The 27,898-nt window shown below is 38.8% G+C and overlaps 1 protein-coding gene across 4 annotated transcripts in view; it reads right to left on the bottom strand.

Annotated features, from left to right (window-relative positions):
- The window catches only part of GPATCH8 (G-patch domain containing 8), a 91,947-nt gene that overhangs the window by 36,685 nt on the left and 27,364 nt on the right, over window positions 1-27,898 (bottom strand). For 2 of the 4 annotated variants that reach the window (XM_066263445.1, XM_066263446.1), the window contains exons 3-4: window positions 19,562-19,634; window positions 173-240 (exon numbers count right to left, since the gene is read on the bottom strand). In XM_066263445.1, the coding sequence (XP_066119542.1) occupies window positions 173-240; window positions 19,562-19,634 (141 nt within the window). Of the gene's footprint in view, window positions 1-172; window positions 241-2,169; window positions 2,215-19,561; window positions 19,635-22,488; window positions 22,507-27,898 lie in introns of all 4 variants that reach the window. The other 2 variants (XM_066263447.1, XM_066263448.1) reach the window with 2 other exon arrangements.

The raw sequence follows: 27,898 nt of genomic DNA, 5'->3' as shown, positions 1-27,898 counted from the left end.
CCTTGCTCAAACCAAATGAGCCTGTGCTCAAGCTGGCGACCGTGGGGTCTCGAACCTGGGTCTTCCACGTCCTAGTTCGACACTCTATCCACTGCGCCACCACCTGGTCAGGCTAGAATCAATATAATTTTAAATGTCCCATAAAACAAGTGAGTTAATGAGATCAATTTACCTCCATTTCCATGCGACCCATGCCCATGACATCATACTTGACAACAATCGGAATGGGATCTGTTCTCCCTGTAACAGGAACACATAATCAAGGTAAGATGCGAAGCTAAACCAACAGCTCACTTTACACATTGGGTTTGGGTGGTTAGAGATCTTGCCTTGGAGTGCAGAGACCAGAAAGCTACAGTGAACCAAACACAAGCCATTCTCACAGCTTACAACCAAACCTACCTCTTCCAGTTTAAGCCCAACTAACCACCTTAATTATCCTTCCAGTGAGAATAATTCCAGATTACTATGGCAAAATTAAATAAGTAATGCAGAAAACACTTCTAAGCAATGGCACCAGCAGGTTTAAAATAACTTTTCATCAAGAATCACTTCACTCTTAATGTCCACTGATATCCTCCCATACACACTTTTAAAACCAGTAATAAATATCTCAACTGACAAGCTTAAATAAAAAAACAGGGAAACTCTATTAATTTTATATGCTTTACAGTTAAGTGGGGCTACGAAAAGTTTAAATAAAAAGCAACAGTTGCCTTTAAGAACTAAGAATAGTGTTTCTTTTAAACTGGTGCTCTGAGGCCCCATTTTCCAGAGTGCATTTAACACTGGCTGCGGTAATCAGTAAGCTGTGAAAAGGACTAGGTGCGAAGAAAATTGACTTTAAACTAATCGATCTATGCTGGAGATTTTTAAAAAATGTATATTTAATCCACTCATAACCAGCCAAACAAAGCAAAATGGGGCAGACAAGCACTTTACTACCACAGCTGTTTTACATCACAACTTGCGCTGTTTATTGTGATGTAAGCCCACTGAAAAGAGGACTTACCTTATCCGTTGTACACCTTTAGTGAAAAAACACAATGTTTACTTCCCTCATCGTTTCACTCAGGCTGGTGTAAACAATTGTTTTTTATTTTTTGTTTTTGTTATACACACATATATATTATACCTTTGGGCTAAAAGTTAAGGCTAAATCAGAGGTATTACCAAAACCAAATTTAAAAAGAATTAAGGCTATGATCATGACTAAGTTTGGTCCTGGAGAAAAAAAAAGAAACTGTTTTCAAAGTGACTGGCAACCACTTGCATCTAGTTGCTTTGTATTTGTGGGATAATGTACTTTTATCTTAAAAAAAAAAAAATCAGAAGTTTGCTTATCACCAATATCCCATTATTTTTTAAACAATAAGGAGATAATTAGGAGTAATTATTACAGCGGAAAAAAGTTTAAATAAAGAACCTCTCATGCCAGAAAAAAGAAAAAGTTCTAAAATACAGCCTTTTTTGGGGATACAACATAACAACTGCCAGTTAACAAAATGAAAAGGCATTACAACCTTAGGCCCAACGGTATAATAAATAAGCAGTGACTGCAATTTTTAGCAAAAGGACCAAATTAAGACAGGTTATAAAAATGACTTCCTAGATGTAATATCACTTTCATAACGTCTCAATCAGGGATTTACTGGTAAAAACAAATGGTCCAATAAAAGAATTGAAAAAAAAAAAAGACAAAGGAATTTAGTTTTTTTTGTTGTTTTGTATCATTTTTGGTCTGTCAGAATTTGTTATACAAAAATCAAGAAAGTTTTGGTATAAATTCATTACCTCTGTAAACCCCTGTTTATAAACTGCATTAGTACTTTTGCCTTCTAAGACAGTCAAAGTTTGTTTTAATTTATTTATATATTGCAGTAGCAAGTGCTAGTGCCCATTACATTGTGGGAAAATCAAGTTTTTGACAGAATTAGAATTTAATGTTTTAACTGATTTTTTTTTTGCAGTTCTAACACAAACAAATACATCCCTTCTTAACATTACCCTTTAATGAACGAGGATCAGACAAGTTGCATAAGGAAAGGAAAGGAAAGGAAAATGAAAAAGACCAAGCAGAAGGATGAAGGCTACAACAGAGAAAGTAAGCCTAACATATTGGTGCACTGATGACAAAAGGAGTAATTCAGTCTGAAAATAAAAAATTACCACTGCTAAGTTTACCATCACCACAACAAGTCCAGGATCATAATGCTGTAAAAAAGAAACACCATTTGTTAGGCAGAAACCATTAGGGTATGAAACAGGCCTTCTAGCAGGCAGACAGGATGGGGTAAAGTAACAACTGAGCTTTGTCCCTCCCCCAAGTTCAGCCGGGGACAGAGGAAGGGCACTTTGAGCAACAGCAGTTATTTTCATACTGGTTGGACCAGGGTGTAAGATTTTTGTACTGCTACTTGAGATCATAAACCTCCACTTTAATAGTGTAGGGGTTGGGAGGTGTTAATTCAAAATAAAAGAACTAGCTCTAGATTCCAATCTCTTATTTAACTTTGCATCTGCTAAATCAGTATTTAGGGTATAAGGTGGGACTTTTTCTTAAAGAAATAACATCAAAGATCAACTGTACAGGATCAAGTCATTTGCTTCACTAAAAGAACTCCAAAAAGATTAGAGTGGCAGGAGGGGAGTCATCAAGACCTTCCTAAAATATATACGTGTGTATATATAGTAAGTAAAAGGTATGGAAAATAACTTTTAGTGACTAGAAAACTATGAGTGTTTGAATTGTTTGTTATGAATGAGTAAAGCTCTTGAATTAGCTTTCCGTAGAACTTTCTTGTCTTTTAATGAAGTCTTCTTCCTAGGTCCTTTAACATCTTTCTGCATATAACAAAGCCAAGCTTTGAAAGAGACCAGGAACTACAGAGAAAGTGGCATCAAAAGGGCTGTCACATATAAGTTGGTCCCCTCAGAGGTAACTCACAGAAAATAAACAGTTTGGCTTTCAAAAGAACCTGAGAGTGCAATTACTGCCCAGGCCAAGTAGTAATTTCTTTCCATTATCAAAGAGATTCCAGACCAAGGAATAATTTCAGTGGGAAAAGACACTGGACAATACATACAGGAAAAAGTTATAGCATTAAAAAAAAAAAATCCCTCCCTGGCTGGTTGGCTCAGTGGTAGAGCGTTAGCCCTGTGTGTGGATGTCTCAGGTTCGATTCTTAGGGCACACAGGAGAAGTGACCATCTGCTTCTCCCCCCACACACTTCTCTTTCTCTCTTGCTCTCCCACAGCCATGACTCAGTTGGAGCAAGCTGGCCCTAGGTTCTGAGGATGGCTCCATGGCCTCAACTCAGGGACTATATAATATAGCTCAGTTGCCAAGTAATGGAGCAATGGCCCCAGATAGGCAGAGCATCGACCCATGAAGGGCTTTCCAGGTCAATCCCAGTTGGGGCACATATGGAAGTCTGTCTCCCTACCTCCCCACTTCTCATTAAGAAAAAAAAAATCCCTTCAATGTATTAATTTGCAATCAACAACAAATCCTATCATAAAGAACATCACTCTGGAACACCCGAGTAACAACCTACAGTGATAAAAATTCAAAATGTAGGTAGCAACAGAACGTTTCTTAATATGATATTCTCTAGAAAACTTAACTTCTTTAAAAAATAAATTTAACTCTGCCTGACCAGGCGGTGGCGCAGTGGATAGCACGTCGAACTGGGATGTGGAGGACCCAGGTTCGAGACCCCGAGGTCGCCAACTTGAGCACAGACTCATCTGGTTTGAGCAAAGCTCACCAGCTTGAGCCCAAGGTCGCTGGCTCGAGCAAGGGGTCACTCAGTCTGCTGTAGCCACCACTGCCCCGCTAGGGCACATATGAGAAAGCAATCAACGAACAACTAAGGTGCTGAAACAAAGAATTGATGCTTCTCACCTCTCTCCCTTCCTGTCTGTCCTCTCTCTAAATAAACAAATAAATAAAATTTAAAAAGAAAATAAAATTTTTAAATAAATAAATAAAATTTGACTCTAACCAGGTTCCCTATTTCTTGGTTTCTTTTAAAGAGGGAAAATATTTCTTAAAATCCATTAAATTAAGACCTTTTTAGCCTGACCAGGCAGTGGCACAGTGATAGAGCATTGAACTGGGATGCAGAGGACCCAGGTTCGAGACCCCAAGGTCGCCAGCTTGAGAGCGGGTTCATCTGGTTTGAGCAAAAGCTCACCAGCTTAGACCCAAGGTCGCTGGCTTGAGCAAGGGGTTACTCAGTCTGCTGTAGCCCCATGGTCAAGGCACATATGAGAAAGCAACAATGAACAACTAAAGTGCCGCAACGAAAAAAACTGATGCTTCTCATCTCTCTCCCTTCCTGTCTGTCCATCCCTATCTATCCCTCTCTCTGTGTCAAAAAATAAAGTTTGTGATTGTCTAACAACTGTGCTATACTTCTGAAAAATATACAAATTAAAAATTTTTTAAATTTATTTCACCCCAAAGAAGGCAACTTCAACCAAAACACTAAATACTTTCCTAAAAAGAATTTGTCATCCCTGGCTGGTTTGCTCAGTGGACAGAGCATCAGCCTGGTATATGGACATCCTGGGTTTGATCCCTGGTCAGGGCTCACAGGAGAAGCAATAATCTCTTTCCTTTCCTCTCCTGCTTTTCTCTTTCTTCCCCTCCCTCAGTCAGTAGCTGATTGGAGTGATAGTAACAGATGCTGAGAATAGCTTGCCTGGAGGGTCAGCCTTAGGCACTAAAAGTAGTTTGGTTGATTTGAGCATCTGCCCCAGACAGGGAGGGATTGCCAGGTACATGCAGGAGTCTATCTCTCTCTCTCTTCTTCTCACTTAAAAAAATATATTGTCCTCCTCAGCCAAAGATCTGTAGATACTATGACTATTATCTACCCAACAAGAAAAAAAACAAAAAAAACCTGACAAATATAGAATATACCAGTACTAAAGTCATGTGATAAGGGAAAAAACTTTAAATATACACATATCAAATTATGTTATACAGGCCCTGGCCGGTTGGCTCAGTGGTAGAGCGTCGGCCTGGCGTGCGGGGGACCCAGGTTCAATTCCCGGCCAGGGCACATAGGAGAAGCGCCCATTTGCTTCTCCACCTCCCCCTCCTTCTTCTCTGTCTCTCTCTTCCCCTCCCGCAGCCAAAGCTCCATTGGAGCAAAGATGGCCCGGGCGTTGGGGATGGCTCCTTGGCCTCTGCCCCAGGCGCTAGAGTGGCTCTGGTCGCGGCAGAGCGATGCCCAGGAGGGGCAGAGCATCGCCCCCTGGTGGGCGTGCCGGGTGGATCCCGGTCGGTCGGTCGCATGCGGGAGTCTGTCTGACTGTCTCTCCCCGTTTCCAGCTTCAGGGAAAAAAAAAAAAATTATGTTATACACCAAAGCTAATATAATGTTGCATGTTAATTACTGAAAAAAAAACCCCTTTCACTGACCAACTAGAATTGTACTTTCTATATTTTAAATAAAAGGCAGTTTTACTTCTACAATGACAAAAATGTTAAAATGTTTATATATGCATCTCCGACTAAAATGTAATGGTATTCTGACTTATCATCACTGGAGAATAAGGCCAAATATAAAAATCCATGTCAATAGGTACCCTGTTTCTGAGAACAATGCCCCACGAATTAAAACAGTTCAGCCTCTATACCAATCTATAAAAAATGGCCCAAAGAACTAGACTGTAGAGAAATATCTTTTTTGAGGAACACTATTTTTTTTTTCTTTTTTTTTTTCATTTTTCCGAAGCTAGAAACAGGGAGGCAGTCAGACAGACTCCTGCATGCGCCCGACCAGGATCCACCCGGCATGCCCACGGGGTGGGGGTGCTCTGCCCCTCTGGGGCGTCGCTCTGTTGCATCCAGAGCCATCCTAGTGCCTGAGGCAGAGGCCACAGAGCCATCCTCAGCTCCTGGGCCATCTTTGCTCCAATGGAGCCTCAGCTGCGGGAGGGGAAGAGAGAGACAGAGAGGAAGGAGAGGAGGAGGGGTGGAGAAGCAGATGGGCGCTTCTCCTGTGTGCCCTGGCCGGGAATCGAACTCGGGACTCCTGCACGCCAGGCCGACACTCTACCACTGAGCCAACCGGCCAAGGCCAACAAATATTTATTAAAAATATTTGAGTTGGTACTGTGTATCAGGCACTATTGGAAGGCACTGGGGTTATGGCAGTGATCAAAACAAAACTATATTCCATGAATTATCTATAATTAGAAAAATAATTTTACCACTTTAAGCTTCTGGCATGAGGAGGAAAAAAACAAAATATTTGTGGAGCCAATGCATATATGGCTGAAAAGCTTAAAAATGTTTGAAATTGTCCTTTAAAGATGTTTAGCCTGCCAGGCGGTGGTGCAGTGGATAGAGCATCGGACTGGGATGTGGAAGACCCAGGTTCAAGACCCCGAGGTCGCCAGCTTGAGCACGGGCTCATCTGGTTTGAGCAAAAGCCCACCAGCCTGGACCAAGATCGCTGGCTCAAGCAAGTGGTTACTCAGTCTACTGAAGGCCCGCGGTCAAGGCACATATGAGAAAGCAATCAATGAACAACTAAGGTGTCGCAACGAGAAACTGATGATTGATGCTTCTCATCTCAGCCTGACCAGGTGGTGGCGCAGTGGATAGAGCGTCGGACTGGGATGCGGAAGGACCCAGGTTCGAGACCCCGAGGTTGCCAGCTTGAGCGCGGGCTCATCTGGCTTGAGCAAAGAGCTCACCAGCTTGGACCCAAGGTCGCTGGCTCCAGCAGGGGGTTACTCGGTCTGCTGAAGGCCCACGGTCAAGGCACATGTGAGAAAGCAATCGAGAAACTGATGATTGATGCTTCTCATCTCTCTCCGTTTTCCTGTCTGTCTGTCCCTATCTATCCCTCTCTCTGTCTCTGTAAAAAAAAAAAGTCTAAAGTTGTTTTTAAAGACTAACTCTAATAAAGCAAAAGTAAATATAAGCCACTAAGTAAAAAAAAAAAAAAAAAAAATCCACTTCCAAAAGGCCATTAAACTGATAAAGGCCAAGGATCTAATCTAACATCTTTAAATCTACTTATTACTTTAAAAGCAGCTCAAATAAATATGTGAAAATCAAGACTATAAATTTAAGATAATGACTATTATCTGATTTGCAAAACTATCAAAAACAGGACTCTATAGTAAAGTATATGTCAGTGCACTTAAATATAATTTCGCTTATTAAAATGGTGATTACACCCAATTTTGAGAAACACTGAGTAAAAAATGGCACATCTACCAGTACTGTTTTTCAACATTTTTATGTATTGATTTTGAGAGAAAAAGAGAGGAAAGAAGTGAGTAGAGGAAGGGAGGGGGAAGAGAGAGAGGAGAAAGAGATGAGAGACAGAGAGAGAGAGAGAGACATCAATTTGTTGTTCCACCCATTTATGCATTCACTGGTTGATTTTTTTTTTTTTTTTTTTTGTATTTTTCTGAAGCTGGAAACGGGGAGAGACAGACAGACAGACTCCCGCATGCGCCCGACGGGGATCCACCCAGCACGCCAACCAGGGGGTGACGCTCCACCCACCAGGGGGCGATGCTCTGCCCCTCCAGGGCATCACTCTGTCACGACCAGAGCCACTCTAGCGCCCGGGGCAGAGGCCAAGGAGCCATCCCCAGTGCCTGGGCCATCTCTGCTCCAATGGAGCCTCGCTACGGGAGGGGAAGAGAGAGACAGAGAAGAAGGAGAGGGGGAGGGGTGGAGAAGCAGATGGGCGCTTCTCCTGTGTGCCTTAGCCGGGAATCGAACCCGGGACTTCCGCACGCCAGGCCGACGCTCTACCACTGAACCAACCGGCCAGGACAGTAACTACATTCTTGCCTTGCCTGTTTAGTGATCTATATAACAAGCAGATTAATTTGATTTTCAAACATAGATGTTTTCTAAGGGCATAGTTTAACTGTGACCTAAAAAAATCTCTAGCCTTTTATCTGTCCAAAGTATCAGAGCTGGCTTTCTAGGATCAAGTAGCTCAATTTTAATCATATACTCTAATTAAGCCAGGAAAGGATAACTTATACAGGGATGACAGGAGATAATCAAGCCTTAAGAGAGGGAATAGAATTCAGGAGCACTTCCACTTTTTTTTTTAAGTGAGAAAGACAGACAGACAGGGACAGAGAGACAGGAAGGGAGAGAGATGAGAAGCATCAATTCATAGCTGCGGCACCTTAGGTGTTCATTGATTACTTTCTCATGTGTGCTTTGACAGGGAGGCTCCAGCCAAGCCAGTGACCTTTGGGCTCAAGCCAGTGACCCTGTGCTCAAGCTGGCGACCTTGGGGTTTTGAATCTGGGTGCTCAGCGTCTTAGGCCAACACTCTATCCACTGTGCTATATACCACCTGGTCAGGCAGGAGCAATTTCACTTTTAAAAAATCACCTAAATAAACTATACTTTTACTCCAGATAAGACTGTTTTGGCTAAAAATTATATCAACTCACTGAAGTCTATCTCATGTTAACCATTATGTTAAGATCAATTTATTTTTTAAATGGAAAAAAAATTAATAAATGCAATTTCAGGGTAAATAATCTGAAACATGAGATTTAAAGGAAAAGGAAAACAATATTAGAACAAACAAACAAAAAAACCCACGAAAAGTTGGGAAACACTTTTGTGCCCTTAGTTTTACTTGTCTGTATCCTAAATAACTGACAGAAAATCTAGGATAGAGTGGTATTTAATTAAAGAGCATTTGTTGACTCAAGAGAATGAACATGTTCACAATGGGTCTCAAACCCATTTGGGTATAAATACAGGATGGGGCAAACCAGGATTACAGTTGTTCATAAGGAAAATAATAAAATAATATATAATAATACAAAAATAAATTCTGTGTAAATCAACTTGTACCCTACCTGTAATTTTAGTTATCCTGGTGCTTTCTGCTTAATGCCACAGATATTGATGACTTATAATTGTCTAATTAAGGAATTATTTATCAAATAGGACATATGGCTATATTTACACAGGTCTCCATATCTCAAAAACTATGCAAGCTATTATAAAGAAATATTTGAGTCCTGAAATTGCAGTTCATTAGAGGCTTGTTTAATTTGTTTTATCCACCATCACTCTTTAGCAGGCAAGGAGAGCAGGCATCAAATGTTTAAGACTTAATGGTTTCTAAGGTTCACTTTAATTCTTAAGTTTGCAGAGTAAAAAATAGTTGAGTAGAAAATATTTGAGGGAGTTATGCCAATTGTAGCCAGTTCTGTGGTACTGTAATAATCCAACAAGCCTTAGAGTTGTATTCTCTCTCTCTCTCTCTTTTTTTTTTGTGGGAGACAAGGAGGGGGACAAACAGGGACAGACAGACAAGAAGGGAGACAGATGAGAAGCATCAATTTTTCGTTGTGGCACCTTAGTTGTTCATTGATTACTTTCTCATATGTGCTTTGACCAGGGGCTACAGCAGAGCCAATGACCCATTACTCAAGCCAGTGACCTCTGGCTTCAAATCACTGACCTTTCGGGTCAAGCTAGCAACCTCAGGGCTATGAACCTGGGTCCTCAGCATCTAGGCCAATGCTTTATCCACTGCGCCACTGCCTGGTTAGGCTAGAGTTGTATTCTCTTACTACTGGGTTAAGTTTTCCGTAACAACACTGGGAACTTTTTATCATTCCAGGATCACTCTATAACCCAAAAAAACCTTTTCAGCTTAATTTAAACTGCTCCTCCTTTACTTTCCACAAAAACCTTCTCTCCAATTCATTTTTAATTACTTTTTCTATATATTTCTAGGGGGTCCCTTAAAAAGCTGGGATAAATAATTTTAACTCTACAGTAAGAGATAATCTCAACACTTGTATGACTTTTGACAATCAGAGCCCAAGTCTCATCAGCTTTCCCTGCAAAATGGAGGTATTATACTCACTTTCAAGATGTGCCATTCAGATCAAATAAGATAACACACAGTTTCTGACCAGGTGGCTCAGAGAATAGAGTGCCATCCTATACCCCCATCAGGGCACATATAAGAAATGATTGAGTGTATAACTAAATGAAGCAACTAAGTGGAACAATGAGTTGATGCTTTTCTCTTTCTCTCTCTCTCTCTCCCCTGCCCTTCTCTCTCATATCATGAAAAACAACAACAAAACACAAAACAAAAACCACACCAGATGCTTTGTAAACCATAAATTATTATATAGGATGTTGTTAAATTCTAACCTAGTCATCTCCTTAAGGCTTCAGAAAATTAAATAATCAATTTGTTTTTCCTTTTATTTCCAAATCTAGTACTTTTGAAAATAAATATCTTAAAATGAAAGATAACTCTAAAACAGAAGCTGTGATCATGTCTAATGTTTTACATAAAATTTGGTGATAAGGAAACAACCTATTGACAGATGGAGGAAGTTATATATTATCCAGAATCAATAACCAAAGTATTATACAAAAATCCTTCCCATATATATAATTTGATTAACAAAGTAAGTAACTATTGAGTTTGAAAAGCAATGTTACACAAATATTAAATTCAAGCCAGGAAAATTAACTTTAAAAAGCAAAATTTTAGCAAGATCTTTTCCAAATTAAACATATAGTACAAATCCTCTAAGAAAATAAATTTAGCATAGACCAAAAAAAAATTAATTAAATATTGTTAAAATGCTTACTATTTCTTTTAAAGATTTTATTGGCCCTAGCCGGTTGTTCAATGGACAGTGTTGGCCTGGCATATGGACCTCCAGGGTTTGATTCCCAGTTAGGGCACACAGGAGAAGCGACCACCTGCTTATCTCCCCCACCCGCTACCCCTTCTCTCCCTCTTCCCATCCCACAGCCAGTAGCTCCATTGGTTTGAGCTTCAGCCCCAGGTGCTGACGATAGCTCCGTTGGTCCTAGAGCATCAGCCTAAGATGCTAAAAATAGCTTAGTTGATTCAAGCAATGGGGGTTGCTGGATGGATTCTGGTTGGGCACATGCAGGAGTCTGTCTCACTATCTCCCCTCGTCTCACTAAAAAAAAAAAAAAAAAAAGAAAGAAAGAAAAAAAGGAAGATTTTATTAGTGATTTTAGAGAGGAGACAGAGAGAGAGAGAGAGGGAGAGAGAGAGAATAAGACAGGAGGGAGGACCAGAAAGCATTAACTAGTAGTTGCTTCTCATATGTGCCTTGACTGGGCAAGCCTGGGGCTTCAAACCAGCGACCTCAGCATGCCAGATGGATGCCCCATCCACTGCATCACCACAGGTAGTATTAAGTGTGGTATCTCAAATTTGTAACGGGTGAAGTCCACGTGGAATGTCACTGTATATTTAGAAAACAGGTTGAAATTTCTTGAAAATTCTCTTATTTCCTCTGAACTCTGATAAGAGCCCAGAGATCTTAGGCCATCTGTTTTCCACTTCTATAATCTATGATTCCAAGTAGCTTTGAAAGCACTTTTGTTGATTTGCAACTCCTACACCAAAGTCTATGTTCTTTGCTCCTTCCTTCTGAGCTCCCACTGGATTTTCTGTCATTTGGTAGCTCGACTTTGTTATCAAATGCTGCTGACAACGCCTTCACACCCTATATACCAAGTACTTTTACACAAAAATAAATGAGAATTCCTACTCTCAAGGAACTTAAAACAATTTTTTCACATTAAATATTCAGATTGATCACATGCTTAATTCTAAACATCATGGTCTCTGTAGCCTCAATAAACCTTCAAGGGTCTACAGTAGTTAAAAGGTAAGACCTGGGAGACTAGAAAGTAATCCTGAAGGACAGGAATGATGTCTTATCTACTCTGTCCATGGCTTATGATATTTATAGCTGACACATCTAGAATATATTATTAGCTCAGTAAGTATTTGTTGGTTGCCTTATTGAGTGAACCTTAAAGAGAGGATGAGATATGAAATAATATCAGACCTCATTCTAATTTTTTTAGCTTTTGGAATATTTTAATAAACATGAAGGAAGAATAAAAGCCGAATAATAAGGGAAATTCAAATACAAAAATAAACCCATCTTACAAAGTACAATTTTCTATCCTGCCACAGATAATTTTGTTCCTGAGTCAACATGCCTATACCCCAATCTATCCAGTGACAAGATATCTGCACTGTAGCCCCAATAACTGGCACTCTTTGTAAAAACCTGTATGGGTTAAAATAATTCTAAATGTTAACAACAAAAAAAATCCTTAAGAGATCAGGCTTAAATGTAAAAGATGTTAGAGCTCTAAAATCAAATAAAAAGGAGAACTGAAAGTTAACAGGAAGCTAGTAAACACAAAGAACTTTCAACGTCATGCGCCTAGAAATTCTATGCAGTGTGACTAATCTGTGCAAAACTAAGGTGGCATTATCCTTTTCACTAGAGCAACAGGGCTTTCTTCAGCGGTTATTAAAGCAAAAGTTGGGTACAATGAAAAAAATTGTCATGAGTTATCTCAGTATGTCATAAATGTGGCTATATTCTAGGTCAAGTCATGTGGGTATTACAGAGTTATGTAAAAGAAACCAGCACAATGCCTATACACTGTTGAATCTGACGTTAAAAAATAAAGAGCCATTTATAAGACAATTAAACTCGGCCCTTAACGTTACAACAGAATAAAGGTTCCATTCATTTGGATGAGTGAAGACACTGTACTAGCCACTAAAAAAAATGGTCTTTGTACAACAATGTAAATTTAACTCTACTAAAATGTACACTTAAAAACGGTTAGGATGGTATTTTTACATTATATGCTTTTCATCACAACTAAAAAAAATAAGAGGGGTGTTTTTCTTGTATTTTATTGATTTTAAAATTTTAATTGATTTTTAGAAAAAGAGAGACAGAGAGGGAGGGAGGGAGATGGATAAAACCTAATTCCTCTTTTCAAAGAGCTCAAAAGTTTAAAGAGAACCAAAATTCTAAAGTATTCTTAAAATATTAATTTTACATCACCCCAAAATAGTTGAGTATACATTTAACTCCCCTGTCTTAGATTCACTCCCTGTCTTTGGTGCGGGTTCTAGTTATACTTTTAAAGTCTCTAATGCTTACAGTGAAAAATTCTGGGAATCAAGTAGATTAGCTAGCCCCTAAGAAATGCCCTCAAATTCTAATTCCTATGTATCTGAACTAAGAGAGTACATTAACAATGTTCCTAGGCATCTCTGAATAGGAAAAAGATGTTTCAAATAGCAGAGAGAGATCAAATCCAGTCTCCAGACTTTGTTCTGAGCAACAGTCTCCATTCAATTCAATCCAACACTTAGATGCAAACCGGGACAAATTCTATCAAGAAGTCTTCTATTTCACTTCTGATGACCCTACCTCTCTTCTGGACTATTACAAAATCTACAGTCTGTGCTATACAATTATTCTCTATGGTATTTTTTATATTGTTTACAATGAGAATTTGTGTCCCTGGGAAAACAAATTTAATAGTAATCAAATCTATCTCCTCCAAAAATAGGTTGTTATTGCTTATTAATAAACATTAATTGTAAATATATTTATTAAACATCTTCTTTGTGTCACCACTGAATAGAATTTGTTGGAAGCATAATTTAAAACGCAGCCTGACCAGTGGTGGCACAGTGGATAGAGCATAGACCTGGAATGCTGAGATTGCGGTTCAAAACTTTGGGCTTGCCCAGTCAAGGCACATTCGGGAGTTGAAGCTTCTTGCTCCTCCTCTCTGTCTCTCTCCCCCCCTTTTTTTTTTTTACAGAGACAGAGAGTCAGATAGGGACAGAGAGGCAGGAACAGATCAATCATCAGTTTTTCGTTGTGACACCTTAGTTGTTCATTGATTGCTTTCTCATATGTGCCTTGACTGTGGACCTTCAGCAGACCAAGTAACCCCTTGCTCGAGCCAGCGATCTTGGGTCCAAGCTGGTGAGCTTTGCTCAAACCAGATGAGCCCACGCTCAAGCTGGCGACCTTGAGATCTCGAACCTGGGTCCTCCGCATCCCAGTCCAATGCTCTATCCACTGCGCCACTGCCTGGTCAGGCTCTCTCTCTTAAGTAAATTAAAATTAAAAAGCAAATGTTTTGGTCCTGGCCAGTTAGCTCAGTTGGTTAAGAGAGTTTCTCCCTTAGCAGTGGCCAATTGGCTCAGTGAAGGGAGCGTTGGCTGGGCATATGGACCTCCCAGGTTCAATTCCTGGTCAGAGTACACAGGAGAAGGGACCATCTGCTTCTCTCCCACTCCCTCTCCCCATTTTCTCCCTTTCCCTCTTGCAGCCAATGATTCAAGTAGTTCAAGCAGGGGCCCCAGATGCTGAGGATGGCTCTGTTGGTTCTACAGCATCAGCCTAGGTGCTAAAATTAGCTCAACTGATTCAAGCATTGGCCCAAGACCGGGGGTGGGGGGGCTGTTGCCAGGTAGATCCCAGTTGGAGCACATACAGGAATCTATTTCACTGTATCCCTTCCTCTCACTTAAAAAAAAAAAAAAAAAGAGCATCACCCTGAAACCACATGGTTGAAGTTGGATCCCAACCAGGACACACACAAGAAGCAGCCAGTGAATACATGACTGAGTGGAACAACATGTGAATGCTTTTCTTCTTCTTCCTCTCTCTCTCTCTCTCTACCCCTTCCTTTCTCTCTCTAAAAATAAAAGATTAAGGTCTAGCTGGATAGCTCAGTTGGAGTATTGTCCAGAGCATGGAGGTTGCTAGTTTGATTCCCCAGACAGGGTACATGCAGGAACAGCTCGATTCCTCCTGTCTCTCTCCCTGCCTTCCTCAAAACAAACAAACAAACAAACAAACAAAGTCACCTGCTTGAATGAAGCCCAAGGTCACTAGCTTTAGCCCAAGGTCATTGGTTTGAGCAAGGGGTCACTGGCTTGGCTAGAGTCCCCCCCAGTCAAAGTACATATGAGAAGCAATCAATGAACAACTGAAGTGACACTACTACAAGTTGATGGTTCTCATCTTTCTCTCTCTCAAAATCAATCAATCAATCAATAGCAAAGGTTTTAAAGACTGAAACATCCCGCTTTATACCCCGTGTATAACCTGTTTTTCACATTTTGGTAGCTATTTTCATAAAATTTTTCTTTTTAAGATTTTTTAAAATAAAATAAATTTCCTATAAACCACATTTTACTTCGTTTTTTGTTTGTTTTTTTAATTTTTCTGAAGTTGGAAATGGAATGGCAGTCAGACTCCCACATGCGCCCGACCGGGATCCATCCGGCATGCCCACCAGGGGGCGATGCTCTGCCCATCTGGGGCGCTGCTCCGTTGCATCCAGAGCCATTCTAGCGCCTGAGGCAGAGGCCACAGAGCCAGCCTCAGCGCCCGGGCCATCTTTGCTCCAATGGAGCCTTGGCTGCAGGAGGGGAAGAGAGAGACAGAGAGGAAGAAGAGGGGGAGGGGTGGAGAAGCAGATGGGCGCTTCTCCTGTGTGTCCTGGCCGGGAATTGAACCCGGGACTCCTGCATCTGCATGCCAGGCTGACGGGCCTACTTCGTGTTCTTTTGATGTTTACATTTGGCCCTACTTTAAAACACCAGTGCTAAAGAAAGAAAAAAGAAAAGAAAGAAAAGAAAAAAAAGAAAGAAAGAACGCACCAGTGCTTCAATATGGAAGAAAGAGGAGATTCCATTATCTACTACTAGCAAAGTTGTGATTTAGCTGCTTGCTTCCGTCTTTCCACTTCTTAAATCATTCAAGAAATAAATTGAAATTCTACATGTTCAATTCTCTATGAAGCCCCACTATAAAACTTCACAATTATGGTATCATTATACTGCATTATTTACTTATTACATTTTTCTCTCTCTTAAACATGAGCCTCTGGAAGGCAGAGACTATATATTCATCCTTGAACTCTTAAGACTTAGTACAGATCTGGCACATTCTATGGATTCAATAAATGTATGCAGAATAAAAAACTTTTGAAAAGCAACAACAGAGGTATATGTAAATGCATAGCAATTAGTATCATTTAGGAGTTTATAGTCTAATGAAGGTTACAGGACACATAAATATACATTATACAAGGTAGAATATTAAAAATGCCACAAGAGAGAAACAAAGTACAAGAAAAAAGAAGGCAGGAAATTACAGTATTTTCTTCTTCCTTAGAGACTAATTATCAACTATCTGTAAAAATGAGACCAAGGTTCTTACCACTCAATCTAGCCTCAAGTTTCTAGTGAATAGATACAAATCTATATTAACCATGAAGAATATATATGATCACAAAAGTGTCCTAAGGTAAAAATAACACATCCAAAGCTATCTCCAATTTTTGAGGTCAGAATAACTACTGTGTATCTCAATATTGTAGTATCTGCATTTCTCACCACCATCACACCTTTCTAGCAGACAGATTTTATATCCATTATAGCATATTAATTATAGCTTAGGTTTTGGCACCATTATTCTACACCTTATTTGTTTTAAGATTGTGGGCAGTGTATTGCTCAGCATGTCAATTTCATTATCTGTAAAAAAGGAATGATACCTACCACAAGAGGACTTCAGTTAAATAATCCATGTACAATACTCAGTTAACACTTAAATAAATCCTTATTACAATGGATTAACACAAACCCAGGGAACAAAGGTTTGCTAGTTAGACACATGCATAAACTGACTGTACTCTTTGCTTCATAGTTGATTTGTGCTATCATCCTTTATATGTATTTATACCTTCCTTTCCATTTCCATTGCTATCACTCTATTCTAGACCCTGAACTCAAACCCAAGCAACTTTCTGAAAGGTTTTCCATCTTCATCTTCAGACATACTTTGACCAAACTATTGTAGTATTTAACTTCTACTGTAAATGCCCTGGTTGGTATAATTGAAAGAATAGATCACAAATCAGAGATTTGGGGCTGGTTTCAGCACTATCACTAATATATTTTGAAATCTAAATTTCTTCATCTATAAATGAATTTTGATTAAGTTATCTTCAATGTCTCTTTCTCTTTTTTTTTTTAGCGAGAGAGACAGACAGACCAACTGACAGGGACAGACAGACAGGGAGAGAGAGAGATGAGCATTAACTTGTTGTGGCACCTTAGTTGTTCACTGATTGCTTTCTCATACATGCCTTGACCAAGGGGGCTCCAGTTGAGCCAATGTCTTGTTCAAGCAAGGAACCTTGGGCTCAAGCCAGTAACAATAGATATGAAATCCACGCTGAAGCCGGTAACCCTATGCTCAAGCTGGTGAGCCCACACTCAAGCCAGATGAGTCTGTGCTCAACTCTCGGGACTTTGAACCTGGGTCTTCAGAGTCCCAGGCCAATGCTCTATTCACTGTGCTACCACCTGGTCAGGCTCAATGTCTCTTGCTATAAAAGTCTATGCCTCTCTTCTGATCAAAAACTGACCTTGGTTGACAAAGTTTTGAATTGGAGCAGCCTTGAAGCCTTCCATATAGAGTTGTGGTAGTTAGCATGGGCTTTGGAGACAGAAAGGCCAAATTTTGAATTCTCTTTTTAAATTTTTTTTTTTTTTTACCGATTGATTTTAGAGAGACAGAGAGGGAAAGGGGAAGGATGGGAGGGAAGCATCCATTTATTGTTCCACTTTTGTTGTGCACTCTCTGGTCGCTTCCCACATATGCCCTGACCAGGGATTGAACCCACAAGCTTGGCGTTTTGGAACGACACTCTAATTGACTAAGCCAACCAAACAGGCAGGGCCAAAATTTGAATTCTGAAATTGTCATTTACTGGTTGCTTATTCTTGAGCAATTTACTAAACTTCTCTAAACCTCAGTTTCTTATTCTGCAAAATGGAAACAACAGTAGTTATCTCACTGAATTACCGTAAGAATTAAACATGTATTAAGTGCTTAGCACATAGTAAACACTTAATAAGTACTAGATCAGTGCCTATTCGAACCAATTTCCCTTTATGTTTCCAAACTACTCCTCGAGACCTAGAACTCAGATCAACTGTGCCCCCCCTTCACCTATTACGTTCAACATTTAAAAAATATTTTGGGAAGTTCTGCTAAAAAAATTAAAAGTATAAAATCCACTGCCCTATGGGCATTCTCTGATCTAGCCAATCATGCCTACCTTTTGGCAAATGTAATCACCTTGTATTTGGTAATACTTACTACTCCCTCCTTAAAGTTTTATTGTAAAATCTCACCAGTCATCACTCCTCTGATCACTCCTTTGAGCCCCGTAACATACACACGAATGCGCGCGCACACATACACACACACGTTAAGACTTCCCATTCAAATTATGGAAATTTATTTCCAAAATGCAAATAATTGGTCAACAACAGAACACCTTTCCCCAAAGATCCCTTTATACACAAGACCATTTATGACCAGGTGTACAATGATTTTTATAATTTCTGAGGTAGTGTTCACATCTGCAAAGAATAAACAGTAGCTCTTAAATGTGAGGGAGCAAAAAAAGTGAATCAAGTTGGCTGGTTTCCAACTAGCAAGAAGTAGGAAGCAGAAATACTATATAGTTATTTTGCTTTTATCCAAATGATTAGTATAGTTAAAAGAAAATAAATGCTCCAAATTGGAAGGAAAGAAGTAACAGTCATTTTTTGCAGATGACATGATACTGTATATAGAGAATCTTAAAGAAAAAAAAAAAGGCCCTGGCCAGTTGGCTCAGTGGTAGAGCGTTAGCCTGGCGTGCGGAAGCCCCCAGTTCGATTCCCGGCCAGGGCACACAGGAGAGGTGCCCATCTGCTTCTCCACCCCTCCCCCTCTCCTTCCTCTCTGTCTCTCTCTCCCCCTCCCGCAGCCGAGGCTCCATTGGAGCAAAGGATGGCCTAGGCGCTGGGGATGGCTCCTTGGCTCTGCCCCAGGCGCTAGAGTGGCTCTGGTCGCGACAGGGCAACGCCCCAGATAGGCGGAGCATTGCCCCCTGGTGGGCGTGCCGGGTGGATCCCGGTCGGGCGCATGCGGGAGTCTGTCTGCCTCCCTGTTTCCAGCTTCAGAAAAATAAATAAATAAATAAATAAAATAAATAAAAAGAAAAAATAATAAATGTATTGGAAACTTGAAGCCACATATTTTCCACAGACTGAGCTGAACTCTGAGAAATGGCCTTTCTGCTCAAAGCACCATGGGAAACCTCTGCTTCCATTTTATGTTTCATATAAAATGGATTAATTTTTCTGTCTACTACTACACAGAATGATTTGCAGAGAAAAAGAGCCAAGGTAATACCAGCTTCAGGGAGAGTGGGGGCGGGGCAGGGGGAAGTGCACAAAAATTAAACTCTGCAGTTGAACAGTTCTTTATAATACTGAAGCCACAATACAATACCACTAAATGATACAAAGCACACCCTGCTACTATGTAGTTCTTTATTCCATCCACCATCATCACCAAAAAAATTGAAAACAGGTTGAGGCATACATAATATGTTTGACTGGAAAGTATTTGTATCATTGCCACTTCCTCTTATAAATTATTAGTGTAATAGTGACTTAGAATAATACAGTTGTAGGAAGAAGAGACTATTCTAGGGGGGAGCACAAGGGGAAAAACCCAAACATGTTTTTAAAAAGGACAACAAATATATTCAGACACAAGATCTGCATTAGAAACATTTTTTCTTTCCTTCTTTTCGTTCATTTAAAAACTTACCCTGAAGAGATTTTCCCAATCCCTGGCCCAGCTTCCACCCATGTTTCTGGAGTAAGCGATGTCCAATATTATCCTGACAGACAGAACAGAGAGACAAACCAAAAATATTCCAATAATATATTCTTCCCTTCCTAGTGACATTTAAACAGGTGATGAGCAAGAAATAAGTCTACATATATGCATGCAAAAAGGTGCTAATAGTAGGGTAGATGTGCCCAATAAGGGGACATTAATGTAAAAAGAAATGCTGGCTAGTATTTTATATGGAAAGAATATAGAAAATAAGGGTCCTTTCTGATGGTGTGCTGGGCAACTTTTGTATATAACATTTTAAAAAGGAGAAAAGGGGGAAGGTGAAGGGGAAGGGGAAGAGGGAAGAATACATTTATGAAGTTCAAAACTAACATTAAAAATGCATAAAATCAAGGTACTTATACAATCATATCCACCACCTAGACAGCACCACTTTAAGATTTTACTTTAAAGAAAATCTACATTGTGTTTAGTTATTTTGTTTATGTGTCAGGCTTTCATGATACAAAGTAAGTTGTAAGTGTAAGACTGCCCCACCACTAGAAATGAAAACACAATCAGAGCAAAATCCAGGCTAGACTTGATTGGTTTTTTATATATATATATATAAAATATATAAATATTTAACTAGCATGCAGCCAATATTAAACTGAAAAAAACAGTGAGGTTAGTAAAACAAGAAATTAAACTGATTAAACAGAAAAATAAAATGAGCTCAAGCACAGACTGAGTGATGCATTTCAACATGTAATCTAACAAAAATGCTAAAATGTTAGAATGAAACAGGCCTAGCAATAAGTTAACAGTAAAGAACCATTAGTGCATGTAGGGGGGAAAAAAACCAATATACATAATGTCTCATCTTCTTAGGATCACACTGGGAAAGGTATTTCAATGTAAATTGTATAAAATGACACTAGAAACAACAATTAAATGCCAGCTTTTGTGTAAGGAGTCAAGATCTTAGAAACCTCTGTACATCTTTGTCCAATTCTTTACTTTTTATAAATACTAACCAGTATAGGGACAAAGCCAAAATAACCACTAACTGTATCAGATAAAATGAAGATACTTATCCAAAAGAAAAACATTTAAAAATTGTAAACACAAAGTGTTCTATAAGTATTAAAATGTAATTTATAGTATTAATCTGGTATCATCATTTGAAAATAATCTCATATTCCCTGAAATCAATTTATAAAGCTAACAAACCATAAATCTGTATAAAACTCAAACACCTCATATGAAACTACTTTTTCTCTTTTAGCTCCCTGACAATGATAAAATGCTCTTTGGAGTTTTAGAGGAAAGAAAAAATTTATTTTACTGTTACCTTCTCTGACAGAAAGTTAGGAGAGGAAGACTAAGCCTCCCCGATGCTCTGCTTTTTTATTTTAAAGAACAATTTCCGGCCCTGGCCGGTTGGCTCAGCGGTAGAGCGTCGGCCTAGCGTGCGGAGGACCCGGGTTCGATTTCCGGCCAGGGCACACAGGAGAAGCGTCCATTTGCTTCTCCACCCCTCCGCCGCGCTTTCCTCTCTGTCTCTCTCTTCCCCTCCCGCAGCCAAGGCTCCACTGGAGCAAAGATGGCCCGGGCGCTGGGGATGGCTCTGTGGCCTCTGCCTCAGGCGCTAGAGTGGCTCTGGTCGCAGCATGGCGATGCCCAGGATGGGCAGAGCATCGCCCCCTGGGGGGCAGAGCACCGCCCCTGGTGGGCGTGCCGGGTGGATCCCGGTCGGGCGCATGCGGGAGTCTGTCTGACTGTCTCTCCCTGTTTCCAGCTTCAGAAAAATGAAAAAAAAAAAAAAAAAGAAAAAAAAAAGAACAATTTCCGCCTGACCTGTGGTGGCACAGTGGATAAAGCGTCGACCTAGAAATGCTGAGGTCGCCGGTTTGAAACCCTGGGCTTGCCTGGTCAAGGCACATACGGGAGTTGATGCTTCCAGCTCCTCCCCCCTGTCTCTCTCTCTCCCTTTCTCTCTCCTCTCTAAAATGAATAAATAAAATAAAATTAAAAAAAAAAAAAAAAAGAACAATTTCCTTCTACAAGTTTATGAAAGCACACAAGTGGAAAACTGGGCTGATCACTTCATTGATGGGGTTCACTGATGGGGAAAAAAGAGATCAGGAGACTTTAAAAAACAAAAATAAAGGAAAAGATAGCAAAACCTTGTTTCTAAAACAAAAAAACACTTAAGCACACACAAAATCATTATGGTACACAAAAGGTCACTAAAAATTTTTTGCTAGAAACTGCAAGAATTAGAAAATGCTATGGGGTCAGGTGTAATCCCAGGTGATGACTTTCATGTTATTAAACATCACAAATACTTAACCTAACACTGCTGCCGCTTCTTCCCCTCTGTACTCACAAATGAATTGTCAGAAAAAGCATCTCCTTAACCAGTCCTGAGTACCTAAGTATTTATAAATAACTTCATTGTGAAAATAAATAAACAACAGTTAAGTCTTAATACAAGCAATGTTAGCAAAAAATGAAAAGGTAAAGAGGCCTGTATTATATACTACTATAAAAATAAACTTACCTGTATACAAAGTCCTTATTTTATATCCTAACTCCTACAACTGAATAATTAAAGGACAATGAAAACAGAATGACTCTAAGATTATGTAGTTGATTAAATTATTGTTTAATCTTTTAGTAGGCTAATGTTATAACTGTACTTGGCACAGAGATTTAGGGTATTAAACCATGCTGACAAAAATTGCTGCCCCCTTTTTTTACGCTGAAGAATATTCAATCTTTGGCTAAGTGGAGATGAGACATTATGCTGACTGTGTTATATTATGAATGCACTAAAATAAACAGACAGATGAAGCAGTATGCTATTTCCAAAAGCAGTGCAAGTGGAGTGAAAGCATTTCCATACGAACCTGGCTTTAAAAACTGGGCTGTCAAAAGAACAGTTAAATGTAACACAAAGTAAGAAACTGTCCGTTCACTAATGGTCGATTTTTTTTTTTGTCTTTTTTCAATTCACTGCTTGCAATTAATGTATTTTCTAAAGAGTGAAAGCATAAGTAAATTCACGAGTCAAGACCAGCTGAGAGGTTCAAGAGCAGCGTGTTGTGACTGACAACAGTGAAAGGAAAAGCAAATGTTAAAGGGAGAGGGAGAAAAAAGAAAAATTTAGGGTTATACACATTAGCACCACTTTTACAAAACCACTCAAGATGGCTGTCACCCTCTCAAAAAGTAAAAAATAAAAAAAGCTATTGATACAAAATGGTAGTGGCCTTTCTCTTCTAAAACTTCAGGTGAAAAACTATTCCTTAATTAAATCTACTTTCCCAAGTGTGAATAGGGAATTAAATGTCAGGAACTATATTAAAATTATTAACATACCACTCTGTGTCTTTGTGATTATAACAAAGGCAACAGAAAGAACAGACATATATCCCAGAACCTCTTAGATTCACCCACCTCCTAGAGTAAGTGAGTAACTAACAGAGAAAATGTGGACCCTTCCTATCATTCCAAACTACCTGGCTTTTGGAGGAAAAAAGGCAGCTCTGTGACTCTGCAGAAAGGGCTAGTATTCAGTATGGTCCCTTTTCCTACCAAAAAAAAGAAAAAAAAGTTTTATAAACACTTGTTAAAAATCCAGTAGGCTTAAGGATGATGGGCAACACAAGGAAGGCACACCAATATACATTATACAAAATAAAATAAAGCAGACTTCTCTACCTCTGAAATGATCAAAATATTCATTGAACTTTCACTGTCAAAGAACAAGGAATTCAACTGCCAATCTGTGAAAAAAATTAATCCACTCTCTGTGTTTAGGACTGTGATTTTACCAATTATACTCATGGATTTATTTATAGAGCAAACAGGTGATCTAGATATAACAAGAGCAATGAGCGCTAATTAACTTCTAAAATAGTAATAATTACTATTTCAATCACTGTAATAATGACTAAAATATCTTTTAGTTTCTAATTTTTAAATAGAATATATAATTTGGGGTTTATCATCTCATAGAATCAAAAATAAATACTTTTCTTTTTTAACACAGTCTGGTTTATGACTAACAAAGGGGCATGATATTAGAATTTAACTGCACCTAGAAGAACTACAGGGAAACACTAGTTTAAAAATAATTAATAAAGCAACTGAATTTTGCCCAAGAGTGGTAGACAGAAAGTTGGTTTTCTACAAGCTACTAGTTACTCTCTATGTTCATGACTCCAAAATGGTAGCAGGGTGGCATCTTCTTGTTTAGGTGTGAAGTTCTTAATTCTGGTTAAACCATGAAGCTGAGCTAAAACTTAAACTATTTTTACCTAGATTACCTCAGTTAGATTTTAAAACTTTTTTTCTAGTTTGAAAACTCAATGTATAATTAAAATGTTATTTTTATCCTTTGTTCCCTCTAATATATGAGGGTATAATTTTTAGTAAGATCTTTGAAAGAAGCGGTAGAGCGTCGGCCTAGCGTGCGGAGGACCCGGGTTCGATTCCCGGCCAGGGCACATAGGAGAAGCGCCCATTTGCTTCTCCACCCCTCCGCCGCGCCTTCCTCTCTGTCTCTCCCTTCCCCTCCCGCAGCCAAGGCTCCATTGGAGCAAGGATGGCCCGGGCGCTGGGGATGGCTCTGTGGCCTCTGCCCCAGGCGCTAGAGTGGCTCTGGTCGCAACATGGCGACGCCCAGGATGGGCAGAGCATCGCCCCCTGGTGGGCAGAGCGTGGCCCCGTGGTGGGCGTGCCGGGTGGATCCCGGTCGGGCGCATGCGGGAGTCTGTCTGACTGTCTCTCCCTGTTTCCAGCTTCAGAAAAATGCAAAATAAATAAATAAATAAATAAATAAATAAAAGATCTTTGAAAGAAAGTATATTATAAACAACTACCAATATGCTGAAAACACAACACCAGCAAAAAGAAAACAACAAAAAAAATCCTCAACATTTCTATTTATTAAATATCTGGTAGAAAACTCCCAGGAAACTGCTCTGCTGCATAAAGCTGTACCATTCAGAGTAACAACAATTATTTTGGAAATAGTGCCACCAATCTGTATACTAGGAGTCTGCCAAAACACAGTCTGGTTTTTAATTAAATTTATATTATTGTATGGGGCTCATTCAAAGTTTTTATAGCAAGAAATAGAATATCAATCATGTATCAAGAGAAACTATACTACAATTCTGTCAATGACTGAATGAATATTAACTCCACATTGAATTTTCTTTTAGTTGACAGCCACATCAATTTATACCATTTGGTCTATATTCAACAGTGATAAAAATGGTTAAGTCTCTTGAGTGGGTTGTAAGCTTTGCTGATTGTGTATTAAAGACTCTATAAGCAAAAACCAAATGCTACTAAGGTGAACCCATGCAAACAAGTTGTAAAGATTCCCAAAACAAAAAATCTATAGCTCACTACAGATGACACAATGAAGACTAAAGAGAAAAGCCATATAGTAATGCTACACCATTCAGCTCCAAGAAGCACATTATTCATAGTGCAGTCCACATATGGTCACTGCTAAATGTCAAATCAACAGTCGTACACAGTTACAGTTTGGAACTAGTGGAGTCCACAGATCTGAACAGATACATAACAGGACAAAACCCAATTATACATAGACTGCTAAATCCCTACTGAGCAAAGTAAACATCAGCGTCTGGAGTTTGAAACCTTAAACTGATTTTTAAAATCTGCTTGGTCAACCTGACAACAACTATAAAGATAGGATTTTAATCAGTCAGGATGAACAAAGACCAACTAATGTGGTAGTTTTACTTCCAACTGCAACAAGGACAACATATATATATTTTAAGTCTATGATGCAGACATTTTGCTTTATGTATAGCTTATAACCACTCTCCTATCTGATTTCTCATTTTTCTTTCTAAGGTAAAGGTTATAAAGGACCATATATACTAAAATACCAATCAATTCTTAGAATTATGACAGATTCATAGACTGGGCTATCTATGGCTTTAAGATTAAGTTTTGCTTCTAAATATTTTATCTTTTAAGTATGTGGAGATCATAATTATTATGGCTGGGATCTAAAAATCTCGTAAAGCAGTAACTTAAAATTCAAGTTTTAAAACGGTTTTTGTAATAAGGGTAAAATGTTAGCAACTCTCCACTTTCTCTTTAATTTATACAATCAAATAGTCTAGTGATTCTTTCATAATTGTCTTAGAACAGTGTTTTATTCTTGACCAGAAATTTTATTTAAAGATATCTGGTTGGTTAAAATATAACTTTATAACATGGATTATGAAATATTTTATAAATGCTAGATTTTTAAGTGTTTTCAATATTTCCTAATTGAAATAAAAATACTTATATTATCTCAGGAACAAGTCTAAGCTTCAAAAGTTTACTAAAAGCACAATATATTAGTGCATCTTTTTATCTTATTTCCCATCTTGCTGGTTAGCAACAAATTTACCCTATTACAAAACAAAAGGACCTTAATCCTATACTCACAATAACCCTTCAAACAGGCATATTCTTGGCACAAACCTGTGCAGAGACTTCCACGGTTACCAGCTGCTGCAGATTACCTTTGTTAAATAAAAAAAAATGACTAGACCTTTAGCTCCTGCAATGATCTGTAGACTCCCAAAGCTGCATATTTCCAGCCACTTTCGAGTTGCATGCTGTAGCAAAACAGTCAGCACCTCTCAATAGATATTGCTGCAGAGAAAGATTTTAATTCAGCAGATACTCTGTGAGTTAGAAGCAACTGTTTCCCCCTAAAAACAAGACAGCTCAATATAGCCAGCCAGTCGTAAAACTATTATACACATGCTTGGTGGGCATTCCTTAGGTTATAGGGCGATTCTTTTCTTTTGGGGGGGATGGAGTCGACACTACACTACCCACTTTAATGCCAATCATTTAAAGAGTGTCTTTAAAAACTTTAAATTTATTCCTAAATAATTTAATAACAGAAATAAAATCTCCCATTCTTGTGTCCCACCTCTATCAAATATAATGTAGGCTATGAAGTTCCTCCTCCTATCTAAACTACCACAGCACAAATAATGCATATATTTATGTATTTTGGGAGTAAATTTATATTAGGAGTATAATTTATTAACATGTATCACTTAACATACACTTATTTATTAAAAAATTAAATGTCCAGTCTGAGTGCTATATCATTTGCTATTTTAAGTGAAGACAATACTATTTATTCATTAATAAATAAATAAGGCATTTATCAATTCCACTCCTACTCACTGACATTACTCAACAATGATTATTCAGTCAGACTGTCTTCTGATAATGTTCTATGACATATGCTGGAAAAAATCCTGGACTGTGTGAGAGGAAAAGGGGCATTAGTCTCACATGCCACAGGAATAAATGTTGCAAAACCCTTAATATTAGCCCTAAGAGAAGGCTTAAAAATGTTATATATCATTTAATTTAGTAATTTTTTAAAAATCTTTGTTGAATATAGTGATCATACATACTAAGCTATAATTGAGTCGTTAAATTTCCTGCTACGGTAAAGTCAGAATACCCACAGAATTATAGCTTGTATAAGAACATTATTCAACCATGTACCTTGTAAAAGATGGTACTTGGGCCTTGTTTCTGACAGTTATGTTTGTAAACTTTGGCTCAAAGAAACATTTAAATTAAAATAAAAAAATAAAATTATATTCAAGTATAAGATTGATATAGCTAGCCTACAGATTTCACTGTAAAATTCTGCTTTGTGATAATTGCCAAATTGATACAGAACAAGGCAAAAACTTCAGTGATTTCTTTGACTAAGCAAAATGGGCTTGGCATTTTATCCTTAAGTCAAAACACAAGTCTGGGCTTCCAGTACAGTATCAGATGTGAATTCTCCCTCTGCAGCATTATCACATGCGTCATCAATTACTGCCATGCCTAAGTCTAGCATCATGCCAGCACGTTAAGACAGAAGGTACTATATGCAGTGTTCACTGGACCAGAAGAACAGAAATAAGAGGAAAGGTGGGGGAGAAAGAAACCCTAGAGAAGAAATTAAAAAAAGGCAGACCGTGCAATACAAACCAGATCATGGCTGCTTAGCTAATATGGGCCAACTGCTGTGGAAGAAAAATGTCGAACACCCCAAGTTGTGTAAATTTCTGTAAACATCTAAATGCACACACAAACACACAACACCAACCTAATTAGGAACATAAATATATGTTGATCCTTTACTATGTTACAGTTGTGAAAGTAAAAGCTGAAGTTAAAATAGCTGTATTCTTTAAATTGCCTTATTTTCCTGAGGAAGGGGAAGCTAGTTTCTAAAAGGGAGAGGGGATGTCT

The sequence above is a fragment of the Saccopteryx bilineata genome, chromosome 2 (assembly GCF_036850765.1).
Source record: "Saccopteryx bilineata isolate mSacBil1 chromosome 2, mSacBil1_pri_phased_curated, whole genome shotgun sequence".
NCBI classification, from domain to species: Eukaryota; Metazoa; Chordata; class Mammalia; order Chiroptera; family Emballonuridae; genus Saccopteryx; species Saccopteryx bilineata.
This window is presented reverse-complemented; position numbering and strand designations above follow the sequence as displayed.